Raw genomic sequence first — 25,532 nt, 5'->3', positions numbered from 1 at the left:
ACTGTTTGGTGGACGGTACAACACGCACATGAACAAAAGGTGGGAGCGAAGGGGAAGCCGTAGCCAAAGGTATTCCTGGGGGTGAGGTGGAGAGAGGGCAGTGCAGGGCGAGTGAGGAAGAGAGTTTTTTATAAAGATAGCAACCCCACCTCCAGGACGAGGCTCAGGTCTATCATACCGGAGGAGGGAGTACCTGGGAGAGATACCAAGGAATCAGAGACATCATGAAGGAGGAAGGTTTCTGTTAAGCAGATCACGTCTGGTTTGTCAGAAGCAACCTGTATGGAGAGATCAGTTAAGTTTGAGCGAAGGCCCCGGATATTTGAGGTCCATACTGTTAAGGAAGAGGAAGGGGGAGCATCGGATACAGAACAGGGTGGGGGGGGGCGGTAGGGCAGGATGTGGAAGAGGAGGAAGAGGTAGGGAGAGCTGTTGCAGGTGTGTCAGAGATTACAGAATAGCTTGGAGAAAGGGAAGAATGGGGCGGACAAAAGGTTTGATGGTGTTTGGGTGAGGCGCAGTGAGGTGTTATTTGAGGAGGGGGAAGAGTGAGGCAGAAGGTTGAGGAAGATGAAGGTGAAAGTTGGAAGGGGGAAGAAGCGGGGAGGACGCTTTGAGGAGGAGGGGTGAGAGGGGAGTCTAGGAGGGGAGGAGTGAGGGAGAGTCTCGGAGGGGAGGGGTGTGGGGGGAGTTTAGGAGGGAAGGGGCAGGGGGGGAGATTTGAAAGGGATGGGTGTTTGGGAAGATTTGGGGGGGAGGGGCAAGGGGGAAGATTTGACAGAGATGGGTGATGGGGAAGATTTGGAGGGGAGGGGTGTGATTGGATTTTGAAAAGTGTACGATTTATGGGAAACGAACATTTATTGCAAAATGAGTTTCTTGAGACATTCGAGTCAAAAATACGTTTGAGGACGCTGAAGGGTGGGTGGAGTTCTGGAGAGTTTAGGGAATGAATGAAAGATGCACTGTAAGAGATGGAATTTTTTTTTTGAATGAATAGAATTGGTGAGCAAGTCGAAAGCATCCTTTTATAGAAGAAGTAGAAAAAGGTGTTATAGAATATGACATAATAATAAAGCTGCACTGACATAATAATAAGCTCTATGAGCTGCACTGCGGTATTGCCGGGCGCCGGAGGCGCCCCGGCAATGCCGCGCTGTAGGATATTTAATTATTTGGCAAGGGGGCGGTGTACTTTGAATGTATGTGTACTTGTCTGTTTTTCAATTAAAGCAGGATAGTGATCGGCATGAAATCCTTGATCATTTGCATATCTTGCTTTGCATGAAAGATTTGCATATCTTGAATGTGTTTTAATGGGGGAGGGTTGGGGTGGGGTTGAGTTAAATATGCCTGTGTGGGGTCATGGAAAATCGGTACAAAACAAATGTCATTTGCTCAGACAAATGGGGCTTGGCTCTTCGTACTGTTACTGACACAAGAGACAAACACACACACACACACACACACACACACACTTATTTTAAATTCACACACCACAACCACCAAAATATCACAAAAGCAAGGAAATCGTTTGAGTTTTCAGTCTTTATTTGGATTTAAAATAAAATAATAATGATTATATTTCCAAGGTAAACAATCCAAGTTGTGTTGTGAACATTACTTTGTGTGCTGTGCCTCCCAGGTCACGAATAACCCAAATTAATTATATTTGTTGTGCAGATAAATGTTTCTGGTTCGTGTTGTTACATAGATAAAAATTGAAAGTGAGAATTGTGTGCAAAGTGCATGAAAAATACGATGCCATAGTTCTGCAACATCAAAATAACATGAGTATTTGAGCCTGAACCCCAAACCAAAATTACTTTTATTATAATATTCCAGAAATATACTGTGCTCTGTAAAGTGAATATATTGTATTTTAGTTTAACTGTTTCGCAGTGTGATCCAATGCATCCACACTACAACTTGAACAAACTGGACTCACAATGTTTTACATTCATTCTGCATCGTGATGGTTGTCAAAACATGTTGCCATTGCCAGGAAACCTGTGGAGATAAAGAAGATCAAGTAAAGATACAGACATAGAAATCTTCTGCAGGTTGAGTCACAAGTCCCAGGACACGGTTTAGCTGTTTACGAGGACGGGATAAGTTTACGAGAGTGTCCGTCCCCAGTGACGGGATAAGTTAAGGTTAATGCATTAATTTAACTAGCGTGGCTCCACGCGCCTCACCACACGTCGCTTCAGAGGAATAGGCATCTTTGACTTTGTCTGCTTTGTCAGGGAGTGAGGGATGGGGTGCATGGTGGGTGAGGAATGGTGGGTGGGGGTTTCGTGTTGTGACGGTGTATTGGAGGTCCTGGGGAGTAGGGTGGAGGTGGGGGAATGGTGGATGGTGGTGATGGGGTGCATGGTGCTGGGGGTGACGGTGGTGGGGGCATGGTGGGTGGGGGTGAGTGATGGTGGGGTGCATGGGGGTGACAGTGGTGGGGGTAACAGTGGTGGGGTGCATGGTGATTGGGGGGCATGGTGGGTGTGGGTGAGTGGTGGTGGGGTGCATGGTGGGTGGGGATGAGTGGTGGTGGGGTGCATGGTCCTGGGGGTGAGTGGTGGTGGGGTGCATGGTGATGGGGGTGAATGGTGGTGGGGTGCGTCGTGGGTGGGGGTGAGTGGTGGTGGGGTGCATGGTGCTAGGGGTGACGGTGGTGGGGTGCATGGTGATGGGGGGCATGGTGGGTGGGGGTGAGTGGTGGTGGGGTGCATGGTGGTTGAGGGTGAGTGGTGGTGGGGTGCATGGTGGTTGAAGGTGAGTGGTGGTGGGGTGCATGGTGATGGGGGAGAATGGTGGGTGGGGGTGATGGTGGTGGATTGAATGGTGATTTGGTGCATGGTGGGTGGGGGTGAGTAGTGACGGTGTATTGGAGGTCCTGGGGAGTGGGGTGGAGATGGAGGAATGGTGTATGGTGGTGATGGGGTGCATGGTGCTGGGGGGTGACGGTGGTGAGGGGCATGGTGGGTGGGGGTGAGTGATGGTGGGGTGCATGGTGATGGCGGGCATGGTGGGTGGGGAGGAGGTGGGGTGAATGGTAGAGGGGCATGGCGTGCATGGTGCTGGGAGTGATGATGATGGTGGTGGGGGTGAGTGGTGGTGACGGTGTATTGGAGGTCGTGGGGGGGGGGGGGGTGGAGGTGGGGGAATGGTGGGTGGGGAATGGGGTGCATGGTGCTAGGGGTGACGGTGGTGGGGTGCATGGGGAATGGGGGGGGGGGGAGGTGGGGGTGGTCGGCCAAATATATTTTGTGCTCTAATTGAATATATGCTGTAAATCAGAAATCAGAATCCAACACGTATACATAACTAGAGCTTCCAGGAAAGCAGAACTCAAGTGAACTGACTGGACAACTTGAATGTCCTAAATTCTTGTGCTTTTCTTCAGAGCTGAAAAAAATATGCCGGCCTATGGCGGCCATTTTGTGACAGATCGGGTTGACATGCGATAGCAACCTACCTTGTGTGGTAAGAGTCTCACACACCAAGTTTGATCAAAATCCATAAATATTTGTGGACGTTAAAGTCTTAACATCATTTCGGAGCTGAAAACAATATGGCGGCCTATGGCGGCCATTTTGTGACGGTTCGGGTTGGAATGCAATAGCAACCTACCTTGTGTGGTAAGGGTTAACATTCTAAGTTTGATCAAAATCTGTTAATATTTGTGGACGCTAGAGTGTTAACGTCGTTTTCATGACCAAAAACAAAATGGTCGCCTAAGTCCGCCATTTTTCAACGGATCGGGCTGAAATGTAAAAGCAACCTGGTCCTTGGTGTAAGGATGCTGCATGTCAAGTTTGATCAGAATTGGTTGAAATTTGTGGACGCTGGAGTGTTAACGTCGAAATGTTAACGGACGACAGACGACAGACGACGACGATGACATACGACAGACGCCAGAGGGTTCAGCATGTGATGAACTCAACTGGACGGTAGTCCAGCTGAGTTAAAAAGGAACTGAGTACAAATTTATATTTATTTTAAATTATCAGTTAGACCTGGAGGGGAAGGTCAATACCAATTTATCAAAAATTCGATGGGAAAGTCGAACTTCCAACCTCACAGAGCAGATGTGCCCCCAATGCACCACCTCCCTTAGACTTCCAGCCGGGTTTTTATGACGTATCTTTTATTTTGCACATGTCATGATCTACATCTCTATTAATCAAGTCAAAGTAACAAAAAAGTAGCGCTGATGAATACGGATAAGTCATGAATGTGTTTCTTAGGTTGGCTTTAAATATATAAATAACACGATGGCATTGTTAAAAATTTTGAGGAAGAAGCAAACATTTTGGTAACAAATATACATACATAACCACATACGTTTGCTCCATTATAATAACAAAAAGATATCATTGAAACTTGTATTATTCTATTAATTACATACTATTGAAACCTGACTACGTTGATTCATGACGTCCAATTAAAACCAGAGTACATCTATTAATTACATACTTTTTATGTTTGTGGGGGGTAGGCAATGATTACCTTAGTACAGGTAGAATTGTATAGATTACCATACTTGGTATGTCGTAATGAAGAAGAAGAACCACCATGTACATAAGTAGGGATCCGGTAGACTGTATGTCGTGTAAGTGTATCTTTGTCCCTATGAGAGGGGTTGGGTTATGTTTATTAGTTAGGGATTATGGGTAATGAATCCCCTGTATGTAATTGCCCCTGTTACTTTTCCTCTGTTCCTTATGACAATGCAGCACACACACACACAAAGCCAGGCAATATTGCATTAAACGACACTAACTAAAAGCGAACCAGAAACAGGACTCGGAGCACCAAGATGATACCACCGACGATGGGTGGTCACAAAAACAGGCAGGCCCGTAAGGCCACACCCCGGAGAGCAGCGATTGGTCAGGACACCAAGAGCGATGAGATGGCACTAGCTTTTCTCTCTTCTCTCTTCTCTCTTCAATCCCACTCCTCCTACCAGGTCTTTAAAACGGCTGTTCACCAGCCATCTCTTATCTTCCCCCATCCAAAACATTGATCTTTTCTACCCCCGCTAATTCACCCCAAATCCACTTTTTTGAAATACCCACTTCTTTCCTTGAAATCCTAGCAGTGTCTATGTGTTGTTTTTTTTTACCTGTCCCAACCCTCCCCCCCCCCCCCCACCCCCTTCCAATGCCTCCTCGCACCAAAACCTCTCCCACCCACAGATCTCCCGATGTCCCTGCTCCCCATCTTGTCTCCCGCTCCCTTTATCATGTTTTATGTGCCAGTTTGTCTTTTTGTGATCAATGTTATCTCTTACACGAGCCTTGATCTTGTATACAAAAAAAAGGAAAAAAAAAAAAAGAAGCTGATCAGAGTGGAGAGGCAGACGTCGTCGGATGACGTCAGAGCCTTGAGTACAAAGGAGTTGGAGGGCCGATATTTTCGCTCTCTGCTTCCGGATTTCATAAAGAATGGTGTTCCCGAAATTCTTGTCTCTTTTGGGTCTATTGCTCTCTCCGGGCTGGCCTCCATAGAGAACTCTCTCTTTTTGGTCAAATAGGCTCTCGGCATCTGGATTTCATAAAGAATGGTCACGCATACGGTGCCTGTTGAGCTGGAGCTGGAGGTGTTGGTGGAAGGTGTCCTCTCTAGTCGTAGTCAACGTGTGGCCCTGAATGGGTTTCTCTCATCTCCTCTTCCTGTTCAGGCTGGAGTTCCCCAAGGCAGTGTTCTGGGCCCTGTGCTTTTTCTGGTCTTCATCAATGATCTCTCTGACTCTCTTGAAAATCCTCTCTATCTCTTTGCTGATGACTCCATTCTCTGCCGCTCCATTCCTCATCCCTCAGATCGGCAGTCTGCAGCCTCCTCACTCTCTGCAGACCTGGACAAAATCACAGACTGGGCAAACAAGTGGAACATGTCTTTCAATCCTGACAAATCTCACACTCTTACGATGTCTCTCCGAAAAGACCGACTGGACAACCCTCCCATCCACTTTCTGAATAATCCTCTCCAAGAAGTTCTGTCACTCAAGCTTTTGGGTCTCACTATCTGCCATGATCTTTCCTGGGAAAACCACATTTCTAATCTGGCCTCCAAAGCTAGTCGCCGACTGGGCATCCTCCGTCGTGCGAAGTCCTTCCTCGGCACACCTGAGCTCCTCACCACATACAAGGCTTTCATCTGCAGCTCAATGGAATACTGCTCTCCCCTCTGGTCTGGTCTCCTGCCTCACACCTAGCTCGTCTTCACGCTGTTGAAACCAAAGCGTTCAGAATCATTGGATTCTCCCGCGATGAAGCTAACTCCGAGGGCCTTTCACTCACTCACCGCAGGCAGGTTGGTGGTCTTTCTGTCTTCTACAGTCTCCTCTCCGGCCTTGCTCCCCCAGCTCTCTCTGGGCTCTGTCCCCCAAATCTTCCTCCAGGTCGCACAAGATCTGCCAGCAACCCTCTTCTGGTGAAACTGCCAAAATCAAGACTCTCTATTCACCTTCACTCCTTCATTCCTCTTTTCTCCTGCCTCTGGAACAAATTCCCTCACTCTCTTCAATCCCAGTCCTCCCTCCAGGGCTTTAAAACAGCTGTTCACCACCATCTCTTATCTTCCCCCATCCAAATCCTTGATCTTTTCTACCCCCGCTAATTTCACCCCAAATCCACTTTTTTGAAATACCAACTTCTTTCCTGGAAGTCCTTGGTGTCGTCGTGTTTTATATTTCTCCACCTCCTCCACCCCCCCCCCCCCCACCCCTTCCCATGCCTCCTCCCCCCCCCCAAGCCCTCTCCCTCCCACACATCTCCCGATGTCCCTGCTCTCAAATGTTGTGTTTGTGTGCTTCCTCTTCTCTCCCCATCTTGTCTACCGCTAAGTAGACAAATCCAAATTGATGAATGGATATCAAGCCATTGGAGAAGAGGAAGGATTTGATATCCGATGCAATGATGGATTCCATGACTTTGCTGATAATTGGGAGAAGGCTGATTTGTCTGTAGTTGCAAGGATCTGTTTTTGCACATTTTTTGTGTAAAGCGGTGATGTTGGCTGATTTCCAAGCTGATGGCAGATTACCTTGAGCAAAAGAGAGGGTGAAGAGAACAGAGAGAGGGAGTGAATGACTCTGCAACTGGGCCAGACGGCATCAGCCCACGGGTCCTAAAATCCTGTTCTGACGTTCTGAGTCGAGGATTGACAGAAACTTCTCCACCTTGTTGTCAGGAGAGAAGGACACAGAGCCCAGGAGCAGCTGGGTACGACTGGGTACAGTGGGTACAGAGAGGGGTGGATTTGGGACACAAGATTTTGAGGCAAACACAGAGTTGAGGCATTCAGCTTTTTCACGTGCAGAGTCACCTGTGTAGCCATTTGAGGTGAGGGAGGAGGTGGAGAGGGAACAAACACCCGAAACAGATTTGACCAGACGCCACCAGGATTTGGAAGAGGGAGACAGGTTTGAGAGTTCAGTCTTGAGAGTGGAGAGATATTGTTTCCTGGTTCTCCTGAGGGTGGACACACTCATGTTTTGGGCTTTGTGAAAGGAAATGAGATTCCCTTATTTGGATTGACCTTCCAGGAGGGGAAGGCAAGTTGTTTCAGTGCAACTGGCTCACCACAACATTCAGTCTACCATGGACAGAAGGAAGGGTATGACGACTGAAGACGAGATGGGATAAATCTGTGCATGAGAGAGAGAGCAATTTACTTTGGAAGAATTCCCAGGATGAGTTGATGTCAGAGGCGGTAGAGATGGGAGACCAGTCCAGATGATTGATGGCTGCTTGAAGACCGTGCCAGTTGGCCTGAGTGAAATGCCAGACTCGTCGACGCTGAGGAGGCTCTCTGAGAACGGCCAGAGAGATGTCCACTTTAACAAGCACATGATCAGGTGAGCCGATTGGAGCAGAAGAAGGGCAGCAGACATTTGCAGGGAAGTTAGTCATAACCCAGATACACTTTTTTTTTTTTTAAATCCAACTTCTTTCCTGGAGGTTCTTGCAGTGTTCATATGTTTCATACCTCTCCCACCTCCCACCAAGCCCTCCCCCACCCATATTACTCCCGACGTCCCTGCTCTCAAATGTTGCGTTTGTGTCCATCTCCCTCTCTCCCCATCTTATCTACCGCTCCCCTTATTTTTTGTGTTTTATGTGTCGGTTTGACTTTTTGTGTGATTAATGTTAGCTCTTTCACGAGCCTCGATCTTGTATTCAAAAACAAACAAACAAAAAAAAAAACGACATCTAGAAGAGAAGATGCTCCATTGACTGAGATCCGGGTTGGGAAATTGACAGATTGTGTCAGTCCCAATGAGTCGCAGAAGTCCTTTGCTGAGGAGCCATGGCTGGTGAGAGAGGGACCCACACCCAGCCAACTGGCATGGTGACAATTGAAATCACCACATATGAGGAAGAGAGTATTGGGATGAGTAGATAGAAGTTGGTCCATATTATCAGACAGCGAGATGTAGATGGAGTCATAACTCTTTGGTGGATGGTACAACACACATATGAACAAAAGGTGGGAGCGAAGGGAAAGCTGTAGCGAGAGGTACTCCTGGGGGTGAGGTGGAGAGTGGGCAGTGCAGGGAGAGTGAGGAAGACAGTTTTTGAAAAAGATAGCAACCCCACCTCCAGGACGTGGCTCAGGTCTATCATACCGGAGGAGGGAGAAACCCGGGAGAGATATTAAGGAATCAGACATCTTGAAGGAGGAAAGTTTCTGTTAAGCAGATCAAGTCTGGTTTGTCAGAAGCAACCTGTATAGAGAGTCCTTGTCCCAAAATCTTATGTCCCAAACCCATCTCATGTATTCAAACAAGACCGGAAGTCTAACAGCGGTGTAGCCGGGCTTGTAAAATAGTATAAACCACAAACACATATGATTAGCTTTTTATACAGTCGCGAATGCTGTTTATAACATTAAACAAAGAAATTTGGTGGAATCCTGACGTCTGTGAGGTAAGTTTTACTTGCAGAACTGAGCGAAGATCTCCTGTAATCTACAGTCACGTGAAAAAGTAAGTACACCCCATGTAATGTTTTGACTTTTTCAACATATTTCAACATACAGCTATTTGATCTTCATTTCAACAATATTCATAGATAAAGGTGATATAATATAACAAATATCATGAAACATTTACATTTTGTAGTCCATTGTATAATTTAAATAAACATAAATGCAAATTTCGCATGTGGAAAAAGTAAGTACACCCTTGGCTCTTATAGGTGGTATTGCCCCCTTTGGCAGAAACAACCTCAAGTAGGCGTTTCTTATAACTGCCTGCCAATCTCTGACATCGACTGGGAGAAATTTTTGCCCACTCCTCCATGCAGAATTATTTCAGCTGTGCGATGTTTGAGGGGTTTCTTGCATGCACAGCTCGTTTCAAATCCCCCCACAACATCTCGATGGGATTTAGATCCGGGCTTTGACTTGGCCATTCCAGAACCCTCCATTTCTTTCTTTTCAGCCATTCCTTGGTGGATTTACTGGGATGTTTAGGGTCATTGTCATGTTGCAAGGTCCACCTTCGGTTGAGCTTCAACTTTCTGACAGATGGCCTCACATTATCCTCAAGCACCCTCTGGTACAATGAAGAATTCATCGTGGATTCTATGATGGTGAGCTGCCCAGGCCATGATGCAGCAAAGCTGCCCCAAACCATAATATTTCCACCACCATGCTTTACAGTTGGTATCAGGTTCTTGTGGTCAAATGCTGTCTTTGGTTTTCGCCAAACATATCTTCTGGTACTGTGGCCAAATAGCTCTACGTTTGACTCATCTGTCCAGAGCACATTGTTCCAGAAGTGCTGGTCTATGCCTCGGTGTTCATTGGCAAACTTTGGTCTTGCCCTGATGTTCTTTCTGGACAGCAAAGGTTTCCTCCTGGCACACGTCCCATGTAGAGCAAATTTGTGCAGCCTCTTTCTAATGGTAGAATCGTGCACTTTTACATCAACAGTGGCAAGAGCTACCTGTAGGTCCCATGATGACATTCTGGGGTTCTCCCAGACTTTTTTCAGCATCTTGCGGTCTGCTCTCGGGCTGAACTTGCTGGGGCGGCCTGGCCTGAACAAGTTGGCAGTTGTTTGGAATCTTCTCCACTTGTAGATGATCTTCTGGACAGTCGAATGATTGATTTCAAATTGTTTGGAGATCTTTTTAAATCCCTTCCCAGACACGTAGGCATCTATACCCTTCTTTCTGAAGGCCTCAGAGAGCTCTTTTTATCTAGGCATGGTGACGCCGCACACTTCAACAACAAAGAGCAAACCAAACTGAATGTCTGAGGTTTAAATAAGACAGGTTCCTCCAAGATCCTCTCTAACGATGTCCTAATAATTTGCACCTGAGCAGGTGCACCTCATTTTAATTTTAGGTATTTGAAGTAGTGATAAATGTTGGGGTGTACTTACTTTTTCCACATGCGAAATTTGCAGTTATGTTTATTTTAATTATACAATGGACTACAAAATGTAAATGTTTCATGATATTTGTTGTATTATATCACCTTTATCTATCAATATTGTTGAAACGAAGATCAAATAGCTGAATGTTGAAATATGTTGAAAAAGTCAAAACTTTACATGGGGTGTACTTACTTTTTCACGTGACTGTATATACCCCACAAGAGTTGGGTAAATAACATGACCCTTCCTGCCGGGCCTAAAATTACCGTTTTGTTGCAAGAGATGTAACGCCGATGCTTTCGATATTTCATGGTCATTTTAACAATCGGTTCGTTTGTGTTTCACACTGAATGAAAATCGTAAAGGTAGAGCAAGGCGATTGTGATATATGAGAGGTTCGACGATATGTTCGGCCTGAACGAAATTGGAATTAAAATGGCGGAGTGTGGAGTCAGCCGTTGTACGCCGTAATGACATCAGACGTAATTACATCACCCTGTCGTGTGACCAGATCCTCAGCTCTGATTGGTATACGTTTGAGGGGATATACATATGGACGGCCAAACACTGCCCTGGACGGCTTTGCCCAAAGGGCTACGCTGTAAAAAAAAAATGGCAGAAATTAACTCGTCCCTCTTCCGTAAGTACAGGTTCTTGCTAGTTGTATGGATTGTCTAAATTATGAACATTCGTGCTGTTGCAAACATTTAGATTGTGGAAAGTTTACATTTTCAAACTTTGATATACCTCGTATTTTGTCCAGTAAAGAGTACACTTGCCAGCTTTTCAAAATTTCACCACATTTTAATGCAGAAAGGGCATCTCAGGAATTAAATGTAAATGCAGATTACAACAATTAAGTGGAGCTTTCCCAATTTTTTCCATGGAAAGTTCCCTGGGAGCACCGGGTACACCAACTCACTTTGTTAATGTTTCTAGCACTTCAACCATACCCTTTGTTAAAGAAAGGTCTTGAGAAGTCTGGGTGCGATGTTGTTTGTAATTTTTGCTTCATTCAAAACTGAAAAGTTTTCAATACCCATCCAGATTATATTTTTCTCTCTTCCTCCAAAAACGAACCGTTCAAAGGTGAGCATTTTACAAAGGTGAGCATTTTACTGCTATGGTGGTGATTACTCTGCATGCAACAACGATTCTGTGAGAGGCCTAGAAAGAGTCGTACAAAAAGAGAAGTTAAATGAAGAGCAAACTCAATGTATTCGAGAAGACGGTGCTTAGAAGAGGATGAGAAGCTCAGAAATGGTGCCCTAACTTTGGCCACTAATGCCCTGGAATGATTAGTTACTAAAGCACCTTTTATGTGCCCCCGAGATATTTTGGACATAAAAAGTCAATAATATTTTTCAGGTGTGAAAAATACTTGGTGTTTTAAAAGAGTTGCGGATTGAGGAAAGGAATGAGAAGTCTCTTATTAGAGCAGTTTTTACACAAACCATGGATCCAACTTAATAAACGATTACCTTTTCGTATTTGTCCAACATTCAGATGTTTGGATGCCAGGCCACAGGAAACACGCCAGAATCCAGCTTGGCCTCTTCAACATTATCCATCCCTAATGGGGGGAGAACCACAAATGATAAATCAATCATTGACGGACAAATGAGATCAATCATTCACGGGAAAATGAGATGTCTCCTTGACAATTATATTGAGATAATCCACTCTGTGATGCTCATATCTTTAGCCCGTCCACCACGTAGCGGGGAGACGGGATTGGAATCACGTGTGTGTGTGTGTGTGTTTGTCTGTGTCCGTGTGTGACTGTGTCTGTGTGTGTGCCTGTTTGTCTGTCTATGTATTTGTGTCTCTGTGTGTGTGTGTGTGTGTGTGTGTGTGTGTGTGTGTGTGTGTGTGTGTGTATGCCTGTGTTTGTGTGTGTATGCGTGTGTGTGTGTGTATGCCTGTGTTTGTGTGTGTATGCGTGTGTGTGTGTGTGTGTGTATGCCTGTGTTTGTGTGTGTATGCGTGTGTGTATGCGTGTGTGTGTGTGTGTGTGTGTGTGTGTGTGTGTGTGTGTGTGTGTATGCCTGTGTGTGTGTGTGTATGCCTGTGTTTGTGTGTGTATGCGTGTGTGTGTGTGTGTGTGTGTGTGTGTGTGTGTGTGTGTGTGTGTGTCCTTGAGGAGGCCGTAACCTTTTTACCATTTTAGTTTTGTCATAAAATTTTCAACCAAGCTTTATTATGAGAATATGTAGAAGGCAAATTAATAATTTGGTTAAAAGGTCACAATATAAAAGGTGAGTGTCACATAAAATCGTCAATTTTCATCCATTTCTGTCTTCTACCGACTCCTCTCCGGCCTTGCTCCGCCAGCTCTCTCTGGGCTCTGTCCCCCAAATATTCCTGCAGGCCGCACAAGATCTGCCAGCAACCCTCTTATGGTTAAACTGCCGAAATCATTCTTCTTTTCGCCTGCCTCTGGAACAAACTCCCTCACTATCTTCAATCCCACTCCTCCTTCCAAGTCTTTAAAACAGCTGTTCACCACCATCTCTTGTCTTCCCCCATCCAAAACCTTGATCTCTTCTACACCCGTTAATTCACCTCCAGATCCACATTTTTTTGAAATACCGACTTCTTTCCTGGAAGTTCCAGCAGTGTACATGTGTTTTATACCTCTCCCATCCCTCCCCCGCCCCGCCCCCCCGTCTTCCCATGCCTCCTCCCCCCAAGTCCTCTCCCTGCCACAGATTTCCCGATGTCCCTGTTCGCTGCTGTTGTACTTGTGTGCTTCCCTCTCTCCCCATCTTGTCTCCCGCTCCCTTTATTGTATGTTTTGTGTCGGTTTGTTTTTTTTGTGATTGATGTTAGCTCTTACACGAGCCTCGATCTTGTGTACCCATATAAAAAAAAAATAGACATTTTAGCTTTACAATTTCAATTATTTTGTATAAATTTCTATTTTTTTAATTCCACTTTGACGTTATGGTGTATTATATTGTCGCGTCGCCGGGGATTAGGATCCCCGAGCTGACGGATAGCCAAAACGAGCTCTAACTCTGTGGCATACTTCGAACTTGGCGTGATTATGTTTTCACGCGCGTGGGAAGGTTCGAGGCCTTACGTGATCGGAAGCACACGGGGTTATTCCAAACCCACAAGACAAAGAAACGAACCAGGATAGAAAGAAAAATTCAACAAATATAAATTTATTTACAGTAATGTAAAAGTCAAAGAAAGGTGAGGTAAACGAAAATTCCTAAATGAGGGACCTCTACCCTGACGCAAAATACAGAGAGGGGAAAAGCTAATGAAAATAAAATGTTGTTTATAGTGCCGGCACTTGGCGTTGTTGTTCAAGCGAGGGCGTCGAATGAAGCCGGCAGCACAAAGTGACCCGCAGCCACGTGCTGGAAAATCGCCAGATGGCACGAAGCTCCTCTTTGAGTCACCACGAACGTGAGGTGATTTTGTGTTGCCGGTCCCCTTTCGCTTTTGGCTCTTTGTTACCATGACGCCAAGAGCTTCGCAAACCGCCACCATATTTCTCCTCCACACAGGCGCACACGTGACCAAAAACGCACCAGCACGACCCACGCCCGCCTTCCACCAAGACCGAGATAGAAATTGACGGGATGGCTTCTTCTTCCGCCGTTACTCTCCAAGGTTCCACGAAAGGACGCAGCACAATCTCAGCCATTTGCCAGCACTACCAAGACAAAATGAGAGGAAGATCGAGAGATGCGGCCGCCCACAACCAAACTCAGGACAAGAGAGACCAAGATGGCCAGACCGCATATTTTTCCTACAGCTCTCAAATGTTCCACACTGACGTCACACTCTGTCCAATCATCGAGCGCCACTCAATCATCCCAACGCACCTCCACCAATCACGAAGGCCGGGGCGTGGCTTCCTCGTTAGGAGTCGTTGGGGGGCGCAGTCTAGTCATCGTTCGGGAATGATCAGATGACGTCGGGGTTTCCTTTGCTGATCGGCAAATTCTGTTTCTGTCGGCGCTGACGGCACTGAATGAGCGTTTTGTAGCATGACTTTTTATTTGTAATAAAACAACTTCGGGAGAAATCACCGAGGGCAACTACACACTGGGGAGTTAATCCTTAAGTCCCTATCTTTTTTAACACAAGCTCCCCCCCCCCCCCCCCCCTCCTCCTCCTCCCTTGTATGGAGACATGCAAATGCTCTTACCCGGAGACAGACCGCCTACTTATGTACATCGAGATGGGTTCTTCTTCTTCACGACACTCGGAGCATGCTAATCTATACAATTCTGACTTTCCTATGAGGTATTTCATGCCTACCCCCACAAACGTAATATGTAGATCAGTGACAAAAAAATGTCAATTTAATTCATTTTAAATTCAGGCTGAAACAACAAAATGTGAAAAAGTCAAGGGGTGTGAATATTTTATGAACGCACACTGTATATCCCGAGAGACTGCACTGATCTCATGTATGACATTGTAGGGCCTCCATCCATTGTTAGGTGAGAAAGCAGTGTATCCAAGGTGAGCTGATCGGGTCTGAAACCAAATTGGTGATTTGAGATGAGGTTGTTGGAGAAAAGGAAGGATTTCATATCAAATTTGATGATGGATTCCATGACCTTGCTGATGATTGGAAGTAAGCTGTTAGGTTTGTAGTTGAGGGGATCCGTTTTTGCACCTTTTTTGTGTAAAGCGGTAATGTTGGCTGATTTCCATGCAGATAGAACATGACATAGCACAAATAACAGCGTGAAAAGGGCAGAGAGAGGATGGGAAAGAGCAGTGGAGCAGGATTTTGGGATCTGTGAGCCGATGCCTTCCGGTCCAGCAGCAGAGTCAGAGTTGAGGGGAGAAAGAACCTTCTCTACCTGTCGGGTGCAAAATACACCGAGGCCATTAGCAGTTGGGTAATTCAGCGAAGAATGGGTGATGGGTTTGGAAGCAAACACAGAATTGAGGCATTCAGCCTTCTCACGAGTGGAGTCGGCTTTGGTGCCATTTGAAGTTAGAGAAGGAATGGAAGGGAACCATACACCAGAGACAGACTTGACAAGGCACCACCAGGTTTTGGAGGAGGGAGACATGTTTGAAAATTAATTCTTTAGGTTAGACAGATGTTGTTTTCTGTCTCTCCTGAGAGCAGACACACACTTGTTGCAAACTTGTTGGGATGCACTGAGATTGCCTTCGGTCAGGTTTGCCTTCCAGGAAGAGAAGGCAAGTCGTTTCAGAGCATTTGCCTCACTACAGTATTCAATGTACCATGGGTGGGAAGATGGAGAATTGAAGACGAGATTGGATGAATTTGTGCATGAGATAGAGTAAGGTTCTGTGTAAGAATTCCAAGGCTGAGTCAACATCAAAGGAGTAAATAGAGGAGACGAGTCCTGAAGAGAGATGGCTGCTTGCTATCACTGACAATCTGCTTGAGTGAAATTCCAGACTCGTCGGCATTGAGGCAGCTCTGTGAGACTAGCTGGAGAGATGGTGTCTTTCACAAGCACGTGATCAGATGAACCAGTGGAGCAGAGGAAGTGCATGAGACATTTGTGGGAAAGTTAAGCATATCAAGTCCAGAAGGTAGGGTTTACCATTTGGAGAAATCCAGGTTGGAAAGTTCACGGATAGAGACAGTCCCAGTGAGTCGCAGAAGTCCTTTGCTGAAGTGCCATGGCTGGTGAGACGGGTACCTCCTGACCAACTAGCCAAGTTGCATGGTGACAATTTAACTCATCACATATGAGGAAGAGTTGGGATGAGTGGTTAAAAGTTTGTACATGTTTGTACAAAAGAGTTTGTGCAAAAAAAGGTTTGTACACAAGAGAGAGATATGAGATGGAGTCGGCACTGTTTGGAGGACGGTAACTTTATCACCCTTTTGACATTTTAGACAACTTTAGACACATTCATCCTTTATACCTTTGATACATTTTAGGCCCGAGAATCTTTAGACCTTTACACCCCACTAAATCTATTGACTCCTTTTCGACGACTTAGACCGTAACACCATTTAGTCCCCACACACCCTTCAGATATGTAAGAAAGCTTGGACACTTGACCATTTCGACCTTTAGACCATCTAGAACCTATGAAGCGCACACTGCACAAACATATATTATCTTCTTGTGAAACACAGACGATCGTTTTTTCAGCAAGTAATGCACAAACTCGACCCACCCTGGGGGTTGGTACTCTGCGAGTGTAACGTACCAAGGAGTGCCACGAACATGTTCATATTGAAAAATAGCAATTTATCATCAACCTGTGCTCTTTGAAACACTTGTGGACACTTAAAGTGAAAGTTTCACTCGGTAGAGAACCTCAAAGCTCTATTTTGAAGGAATTTATTTATCAGTTCAAAGGTGAGTGAGCCATGTGTAAAATCCAAATTGTGTATTACTTACAAGACGTGTTGCGTCCTTTGGAGATTTTTCTGGGCATTCTGTCAGCAGCATCGCTAATAACAAAAAGAGGAAAATATGGCAACGTAAGGTCAGTAGATTACATCAAATGTCATTCGTCAATAGATTACATCGAATGCCATTGGTGAGTAGATTACATCAAGTGTCATTGGTCAGTGGATTACATCAAGTGTCATTGGTCAGTAGATTACATCAAGTGTCATTGGTCAGTAGATTACATCGAATGTCATTGGTCAGTAGATTACATCAAATGTCATGGGTCAGTAGATTACATCGAATGTCATTGGTCAGTAGATTACATCAAATGTCATTGGTCAGTAGATTACATCAAATGTCATGGCTCAGTAGATTACATCGAATGTCATTGGTCAGTAGATTACATCAAGTGTCATTGGTCAGTGGATTACATCAAGTGTCATTGGTCAGTAGATTACATCGAATGTCATTGGTCAGTAGATTACATCAAATGTCATGGGTCAGTAGATTACATCGAATGTCATTGGTCAGTAGATTACATCAAGTGTCATTGGTCAGTAGATTACATCAAATGTCATGGCTCAGTAGATTACATCGAATGTCATTGGTCAGTAGATTACATCAAGTGTCATTGGTCAGTAGATTACATCAAATGTCATTCGTCAATAGATTACATCGAATGCCATTGGTGAGTAGATTACATCAAGTGTCATTGGTCAGTGGATTACATCAAGTGTCATTGGTCAGTAGATTACATCAAGTGTCATTGGTCAGTAGATTACATCGAATGTCATTGGTCAGTAGATTACATCAAATGTCATGGGTCAGTAGATTACATCGAATGTCATTGGTCAGTAGATTACATCAAATGTCATTGGTCAGTAGATTACATCAAATGTCATGGCTCAGTAGATTACATCGAATGTCATTGGTCAGTAGATTACATCAAGTGTCATTGGTCAGTGGATTACATCAAGTGTCATTGGTCAGTAGATTACATCGAATGTCATTGGTCAGTAGATTACATCAAATGTCATGGGTCAGTAGATTACATCGAATGTCATTGGTCAGTAGATTACATCAAGTGTCATTGGTCAGTAGATTACATCAAATGTCATGGCTCAGTAGATTACATCGAATGTCATTGGTCAGTAGATTACATCAAGTGTCATTGGTCAGTAGATTACATCAAATGTCATTCGTCAATAGATTACATCGAATGCCATTGGTTAGTAGATTACATCAAGTGTCATTGGTCAGTGGATTACATCAAGTGTCATTGGTCAGTAGATTACATCGAATGTCATTGGTCAGTAGATTACATCAAATGTCATGGGTCAGTAGATTACATCGAATGTCATTGGTCAGTAGATTACATCAAATGTCATTGGTCAGTAGATTACATCAAATGTCATGGCTCAGTAGATTACATCGAATGTCATTGGTCAGTAGATTACATCAAGTGTCATTGGTCAGTAGATTACATCAAATGTCATGGCTCAGTAGATTACATCGAATGTCATTGGTCAGTAGATTACATCAAGTGTCATTGGTCAGTAGATTACATCAAATGTCATGGCTCAGTAGATTACATCGAATGTCATTGGTCAGTAGATTACATCAAGTGTCATTGGTCAGTAGATTACATCAAGTGTCATTGGTTAGTAGATTACATCAAGTGTCATTGGTCAGTAGATTACATCAAATGTCATTGGTCAGTAAATTACATCAAATGTCATTGGTCAGTAGATTACATCAAATGTCGTTGGTCAGTAGATTACATCGTGTCATTGGTCAGTCGATTACATCAAATGTCATTGGTCAGTAGATTACATCGAATGTCATTAGTCAGTAGATTACATCAAGTGACATTGTTCAGTGGATTGCGTCGAATGTCATTGTTCAGTAGATTACATCAAATGTCATTGGTCAGTAGATTACATCAAATGTCATTGGTCAGTAGATTACATCGAATGTCATTGGTCAGTAGATTACGTCGAATGTCATTGGTCAGTAGATTACATCAAATGTCATTGGTCAGTAGATTACATCAAGTGACATTGTTCAGTGGATTACATCAAATGTCATTGGTCAGTAGATCACATCAAGTGTCATTGGTCAGTAGATTACATCAAATGTCATGGCTCAGTAGATTGCATCGAATGTCATTGGTCAGTAGATTACATCGAATGTCATTGGTCAGTAGATTACATCAAATGTCATGGCTCAGTAGATTACATCGAATGTCATTGGTCAGTAGATTACATCAAATGTCATTGGTCAGTAGATTACATCAAATGTCATTGGTCAGTAGATTACATCAAATGTCATTGGTCAGTAGATGACATCAAATGTCATGGCTCAGTAGATTGCATCGAATGTCATTGGTCAGTAGATTACATCGAATGTCATTGGTCAGTAGATTACATCAGATGTCATAGCTCAGTAGATTACATTGAATGTCATTGGTCAGTAGATTACATCAAGTGTCATTGGTCAGTAGATTACATCAAATGTCATGACTCAGTAGATTGCATCGAATGTCATTGGTCAGTAGGTTACATCGAATGTCATTGGTCAGTAGATTACATCAAATGTCATGGCTCAGTAGATTACATCGAATGTCATTGGTCAGTAGATTACATAACGTGTCATTGGTCAGTAGATTACATAACGTGTCATTGGTCAGTAGATTACATCAAGTGTCATTGGTTAGTAGATTACATCAAGTGTCATTGGTCAGTAGATTACATCAAATGTCATTGGTCAGTAAATTACATCAAATGTCATTGGTCAGTAGATTACATCAAATGTCATTGGTCAGTACATTACATCAAGTGTCATTGGTCAGTAGATTACATCAAATGTCATTGGTCAGTAGATTACATCAAGTGTCATTGGTCAGTAGATAACATCAAATGTCATTGGTTAGTCGATTACATCAAATGTCATTGGTCAGTAGATTACATCAAGTGTCATTGGTCAGTAGATTACATCAAATGTCATTGGTCAGTAGATTACATCAAGTGTCATTGGTCAGTAGATAACATCAAATGTCATTGGTCAGTAGATTACATCAAGTGACATTGTTCAGTGGATTACGTCGAATGTCATTGGTCAGTAGATTACATCAAATGTCATTGGTCAGTAGATTACATCAAGTGTCATTGGTCAGTAGATCACATCAAATGTCATGGGTCAGTAGATTACATCAAATGTCATGGGTCAGTAGATTACATCAAATGTCATTGGTCAGTAGATTACATCGAATGTCATTGGTCAGTAGATTACCTCAAATTTCATGGGTCAATAGATTACATCGAATGTCATTGTTCAGGAGATTACATCAAATGTCATTGGTCAGTAAATTACATCAAATGTCATTGGTCAGTAGATTACATCAAGTGTCATTGGTCAGAAGATTACATCAAGTGTCATTGGTCAGTAGATTACATCAAGTGACATTGTTCAGGAGATTACATCAAATGTCATTGGTCAGTAAATTACATCAAATGTCATTGGTCAGTAGATTACATCAAGTGTCATTGGTCAGTAGATCACATCAAAATGTCATTGGTCAGTGGATTACATCAAATGTCATTGGTCAGTAGATTACATCAAGTGTCATTGGTCAGTAGATTACATCGAATGTCATTGGTCAGTAGATAACATCACGTGTCATTGGTCAGTAGATTACATTGAATGTCATTGGTTAGGAGATTTCATCAAGTGTCATTGGTCAGTAGATTACATCGAATGTCATTGGTCAGTAGATTACATCAAATGTCATGGCTCAGTAGATTACATCGAATGTCATTGGTCAGTAGATTACATCAAGTGTCATTGGTTAGTAGATTACATCAAGTCTCATTGGTCAGTAGATTACATCAAGTGTCATTGGTCAGTAGATTACATCAAGTGTCATTGGTCAGTAGATTATATCACCTGTCATTGCTCAGTAGATTACATCAAATGTCATTGGTCAGTAGATTACATCAAGTGTCATTGGTCAGTATATTACATCGAATGTCATTGGTCAGTAGATTACATCAAGTGTCATTGGTCAGTAGCTTACATCAAGTGTCATTGGTCAGTAGATTATATCACCTGTCATTGCTCAGTAGATTACATCAAATGCCATTGGTCAGTAGATTACATCAAGTGTCATTGGTCAGTATATTACATCGAATGTCATTGGTCAGTAGATTACATTGAATGTCATTGGTTTGTAGATTACATCAAGTGTCATTGGTCAGTAGATTACATCAAGTGTCATTGGTCAGTAGATTACATCAAGTGTCATTGGTCAGTAGATTATATCACATGTCATTGCTCAGTAGATTACATCAAATGTCATTGCTCAGTAGATTGCATCGAATGTCATTGGTCCGTAGATTACATCGAATGTCATTGGTCAGTAGATTACATCGAATGTCATTGGTCAGTAGATTACATCAAGTGTCATTGGTCAGTAGATTACATCAAGTGTCATTGGTCAGTAGATTATATCACCTGTCATTGCTCAGTAGATTACATCAAATGTCATTGGTCAGTAGATTACATCAAGTGTCATTGGTCAGTAGATTACATCAAATGTCATTGGTCAGTAGATTACATCATGTGTCATGGCTCAGTAGATTGCATCGAATGTCATTGGTCAGTAGATTTCTTCGAATGTCATTGGTCAGTAGATTACATCGAATGTCATTGGTCAGTAGATTACATCAAGTGTCATTGGTCAGTAGATTACATCAAGTGTCATTGGTCAGTAGATTACATCACCTGTCATTGGTCAGTAGATTACATCAAGTGTCATTGGTTAGTAGATTACATCAAGTGTCATTGCTCAGTAGATTACATCAAATGTCATTGGTGAGTAAATTACATCAAATGTCATTGGTCAGTAGATTACGTCAAGTGTCATTGGTCAGTCGATTACATCAAGTGTCATTGGTCAGTATTTTACATCAAATGTCATTGGTCAGTAGATTACATCATGTGTCATTGGTCAGTAGATTACATCGAATGTCATTGGTCAGTAGATTACATCAAATGTCATGGCTCAGTAGATTGCATCGAATGTCATTGGTCAGCAGATTGCATTACGTGTCATTGGTCAGTAGATTACATCAGGTGTCATTGGTCAGTAGATTACATCGAATGTCATGGGTCAGTAGATTACATCGAATGTCATGGGTCAGTAGATTACATCAAATGTCATGGGTCAGTACATTACATCGAATGTCATTGGTCAGTAGATTACATCAAATGTCATTGGTCAGTAGATTACCTAAAATGTCATGGGTCAATAGATTACATTGAATGTCATTGGTTAGTAGATTACATCAAGTGTCATTGGTCAGTAGATTACATCCAATGTCATTGGTCAGTAGATTACATCAAATGTCATGGCTCAGTAGATTGCATCGAATGTCATTGGTCAGTAGATTACATCAAATGTCATTGGTCAGTAGATTACATCAAATGTCATTGGTCAGTAGATTACATCGTGTCATTGGTCAGTAGATTACATCGAATGTCATTGGTCAGTAGATTACATCACGTGTCATTGGTCAGTAGATTACATCGAATGCCATTGGTTAGTAGATTACATCAAGTGTCATTGGTCAGTAGATTACATCAAATGTCATGGCTCAGGAGATTTCATCGAATGTCATTGGTCAGTAGATTACATCACGTGTCATTGGTCAGTAGATTACATCAAGTGTCATTGGTTCGTAGATTACATCAAGTGTCATTGGTCAGTAGATTACATCAAATGTCATGGGTCAGTAGATTACATCAAATGTCATTGGTCAGTAGATTACATCGAATGTCATTGGTCAGTAGATTACATCACGTGTCATTGGTCAGTAGATTACATCGAATGCCATTGGTTAGTAGATTACATCAAGTGTCACTGGTCAGTAGATTACATCAAATGTCATGGCTCAGGAGATTACATCGAATGTCTTTGGTCAGTAGATTACATCACGTGTCATTGGTCAGTAGATTACATCAAGTGTCATTGGTCAGTAGATTACATCAAATGTCATTGGTCAGTAGATTACATCAAGTGTCACTGGTCAGTAGATTACATCAAATGTCATGGGTCAGTAGATTACATCAAATGTCATGGGTCAGTAGATTACATCGAATGTCATTGGTCAGTAGATTACATCGAATGTCATTGGTCAGTAGATTACCTCACATTTCATGGGTCAATAGATTACATCGAATGTCATTGGTCAGTAGATTACATCAAGTGACTGTTCTGTAGATTACATCAAATGTCATTGGTCAGTAAATTACATCAAATGTCATTGGTCAGTAGATTACATCAAGTGTCATTGGTCAGTAGATTACATCAAATGTCCTTGGTCAGTAGATTACATCAAATGTCATTGGTCAGTAGATTACATCAAGTGTCATTTGTCAGGAGATTACATCGAATGTCATTGGTCAGTAGATTACATCACGTGTCATTGGTCAGTAGATTACATCAAATGTCATGGCTCAGTAGATTGCATTGAATGTCATTGGTCAGTAGATTACATCAAATGTCATGGCCATGGCTCAGTAGATTACATCGAATGTCATTGGTCAGTAGATTACATCAAGTGTCATTGGTTAGTAGATTACATCAAGTGTCATTGGTCAGTAGATTACATCAATGTCATGGCTCAGAAGATTGCATCGAATGTCATGGGTCAGTAGATTACATCGAATGTCATTGGTCAGTAGATTACCTCGAATGTCATGGGTCAATAGATTACATCGAATGTCATTGGTCACTAGATTACATCAAGTGACATTGTTCAGTAGATTACATCAAATGTCATTGGTCAGTAGATTACATCAAGTGTCATTGGTCAGTAGATTACATCAAATGTCATTGGTCAGAAGATTACATCAAATGTCATTGGTCAGTAGATTACATCAAGTGTCATTGGTCAGTGGATTACATCGAATGTCATTGCTCAGTAGATTACATCACGTGTCATTGGTCAGTAGATTACATCAAGTGTCATTAGTCAGTAGATTACATCAAATGTCATGGGTCAGTAGATCACATCGAATGTCATTGGTCAGTAGATTACATCGAATGTCATTGGTCAGTAGATTACCTAAAATGTCATGGGTCAATAGATTACATCGAATGTCATTGGTTAGTAGATTACATCAAGTGTCATTGGTCAGTAGATTACATCGAATGTCATTGGTCAGTAGATTACATCAAATGTCATGGGTCAGTAGATTACATCGAATGTCATTGGTCAGTAGATTACATCAAATGTCATTGGTCAGTAGATTACATCAAATGCCATTGGTCAGTAAATTACATAAAATGTCATTGGTCAGTAGATTACATCGAATGTCATTGGTCAGTAGATTACATCAAATATCATTGGTCAGTAGACAAAACAAACAACAACAGGCATTTTAAGGCCATTTTCCCTGCTAGAGCGGGGGTTGGCCTTGCGGTCCCCATGACAATCTTCTCCATTTTGCCCTATTTTCTGCATCTCCCCTTGTTAACCCCCTTGCCCGCATTTCTTCTTCGACCATCTTCAGCCAAGCCTTTCTCGGTCTTCCCCGTCTTCTACTTCCTTCTACATTCATTTCCATCACTCTTCTCAACCAGTCACTTTCATCCTTCCTCAACACATGACCAAACCATCTCAACCTGTTCCTCTTCACAGCATCAATCACAGGCTCTATTCCCATCATCTTTCGCAATTCATCATTTGTCTTCCTCTCTCTCAATGATACTCCGCACATCCATCGAACCATTCGCATTTCCACCCTTTCCAGCCTTCGTTGCTGCTCTACGTTCATTACCCATGTCTCGCTCCCATAAATCATAACACTTCTCACACATGCAGCATACACCTTTCCCTTCCGCTTTAACGACACTCCCCTCCTCGTCAGCACGCTACTCAGTTCCAGAAACTTCTTCCATGCACATCTCCCTCGAGCAACCGTTGCCGAGTCTGATCCACCTTCTTCATTCAGCATGTCTCCTCGGAAGCAAAATGTTTTCACACCTTCCAGCTTCACGCCGTCCCCAAGATCCAACTCAACATTTCCTCCATCTACAGCTCCCTCTGTGCACACCTTACACTTGAATGTAGCTGCCACACTGGTTAATGACCTTCTCAAACCACTACATTTTTGGTGAACCCACTCAGCGCACATTGTGGATTGAATGGAATTCACTCCGACACCCTTCCTACACACAGCACACGGCCACTTCCCAGTTCTTTCCACTTCACCACATGCTTTACCACTTGCCATCACCTTCGTTTTACATAAAATGTAAATTAGTAAATTACAGTAAATTTTTAAATTAGTCAGTAAATTACATAAAATGTCATTGGTCAGTAGATTACATCAAATGTCATTGGTCAGTAGATTACATCAAATGTCATTGGTCAGTAGATTACATCAAATGTCATTGGTCAGTAAATTACATAAAATGTCATTGGTCAGTAGATTACATCAAATGTCATTGGTCTGTAGATTACATCAAATGTCATTGGTCAGTAGATTACATCGAATGTCATTAGTCAGTAAATTACATAAAATGTCATTGGTCAGTAGATTACATCAAATGTCATTGGTTAGTAGATTACATCAAGTGTCATTGGTCAGTAGATTACATCAAATGTCATTCAAGTAGCTGATCAATTCAAGCAGTGTTGCCCAATAATATGGCTTCGCAATTCACATTATTTCATTCACATCACATCATTTGTTTCACATTCACATCA

At 42.9% G+C, this 25,532-nt stretch overlaps 1 protein-coding gene across 4 annotated transcripts in view; it reads right to left on the bottom strand.

Annotated features, from left to right (window-relative positions):
• Positions 1-1,514: 1,514 nt before the first annotated feature.
• LOC137424369 (mucin-4-like) overlaps positions 1,515-25,532 on the bottom strand; it is a 115,920-nt gene continuing 91,902 nt past the window's right edge. For 2 of the 4 annotated variants that reach the window (XM_078775402.1, XM_078775400.1), the window contains exons 8-10: positions 16,765-16,817; positions 11,875-11,966; positions 1,515-2,010 (exon numbers count right to left, since the gene is read on the bottom strand). In XM_078775402.1, coding sequence (XP_078631528.1) covers positions 11,896-11,966; positions 16,765-16,817 — 124 coding nt within the window. In that variant the 3' untranslated portion in view covers positions 1,515-2,010; positions 11,875-11,895. Of the gene's footprint in view, positions 2,011-11,872; positions 11,967-16,764; positions 16,818-25,532 lie in introns of those variants that run through there. The other 2 variants (XM_078775399.1, XM_078775401.1) reach the window with 2 other exon arrangements.

This window comes from Myxine glutinosa, chromosome 4, assembly GCF_964187855.1.
Source record: "Myxine glutinosa chromosome 4, kmMyxGlut1.1, whole genome shotgun sequence".
Lineage (NCBI taxonomy): Eukaryota > Metazoa > Chordata > Myxini > Myxiniformes > Myxinidae > Myxine > Myxine glutinosa.
This window is presented reverse-complemented; position numbering and strand designations above follow the sequence as displayed.